Raw genomic sequence first — 1,340 nt, 5'->3', positions numbered from 1 at the left:
GCATTATCTGTTTTCGTCAAACGGCCGCAGATATGCAGTGAACTCTTGCTTGGCAACAGACAGAGATCTTGATGTTATACGGAAATACGGATTTCATCATTGTTGTTGAAGGATGACGATGCGAATGGCTGATGAGCATGGATCTCATAATGAGAAATCCACTCATCAAAGATGATTCGCTTTTGAATATTCAAGATTTCTTCCATGGTAGACGATAGTAACAGCAGGCAAAAAAGACACAGCAAAACTTTACTTTGGCACTTTTTTGCGAAGTTTCAGACCCAGACTCTTCAGGAACTTGATGTTCTGGGATGTCAGCTTCGTGAGAGGCACTCGACGACTGTCCACTTTTCGGCATGAGTCCTCACTTTTATAACTGCCACCAATCTTCTTCTCAAAGACAATGCCCATTTTTCCTTAATCAGCTCTTATATGAAGTCTCGCTGTGATGACTTCTTCACGGAAATTCACTAACCGATCGTCTTGGTCCACAAATTTCAATTGCAGGTGATGTATTGACTGCGTAACGATCGGCAAGTAAATGACCTGAGCAGGCGCTTCAATGATCTTATATCCTGTTGGAATGCTTGGAAAGAACTCATGAATCGTATGCGCACGTCGGTTGTTAATGTAGACCCCTGCAGTCAGATTACACTCAACTCGCAGTGAATTTACATGAATGATGTCTGGAGGTCTGGTAGCGNTGTGATGACTTCTTCACGGAAATTCACTAACCGATCGTCTTGGTCCACAAATTTCAATTGCAGGTGATGTATTGACTGCGTAACGATCGGCAAGTAAATGACCTGAGCAGGCGCTTCAATGATCTTATATCCTGTTGGAATGCTTGGAAAGAACTCATGAATCGTATGCGCACGTCGGTTGTTAATGTAGACCCCTGCAGTCAGATTACACTCAACTCGCAGTGAATTTACATGAATGATGTCTGGAGGTCTGGTAGCGCGATAGAATGTGGAATGGGCAAGAATCTCCCCTTGGAAACCAAGTAGTTGCCCAATAGAATCTGATTTCATAAAATTGATGATGATGTTATTAGGCACTTTAATTATCGTCGTGAGAGTCCGGTCATCAGCCTTCAAACTAAAGGGGATTCTCCAGGCTAATAATTCATTCTTCAAGTATTTCTCAATGTCACTGATTTCATAGCTTCCTGTTGGTATAGTCAGCTCTACTGAGAATTCATATTTTTGAAAATAAAATTTATTTCGTCCTTCATTGATATTAGGAATTGAATTGTATGTTAGGAATTGTACAAGTCCCACACTGTAGGATTTCCGAGGTGATAGTTCAATGGGTGGAAAATACCAGGCCTCTAGTAC

General features: G+C 41.5%; 1 protein-coding gene across 1 annotated transcript in view; it reads right to left on the bottom strand.

The window, feature by feature from the left end:
- LOC107045531 overlaps positions 1-411 on the bottom strand; it is a 1,602-nt gene extending 1,191 nt beyond the window's left edge. The window contains exon 1 of the mRNA XM_015267836.1: positions 254-411. Within this exon, the coding sequence (XP_015123322.1) occupies positions 254-411 (158 nt within the window). The remainder of the gene's footprint in view (positions 1-253) is intronic.
- Positions 412-1,340: the final 929 nt, after the last annotated feature.

The sequence above is a fragment of the Diachasma alloeum genome, unplaced genomic scaffold (genome assembly GCF_001412515.2).
Source record: "Diachasma alloeum isolate Michigan unplaced genomic scaffold, Dall2.0 Dall_scaffold_00982, whole genome shotgun sequence".
NCBI classification, from domain to species: Eukaryota; Metazoa; Arthropoda; class Insecta; order Hymenoptera; family Braconidae; genus Diachasma; species Diachasma alloeum.
The sequence above is the reverse complement of the archived record's forward strand: the minus strand, read 5'-3'. Positions and strand labels throughout refer to the sequence as shown.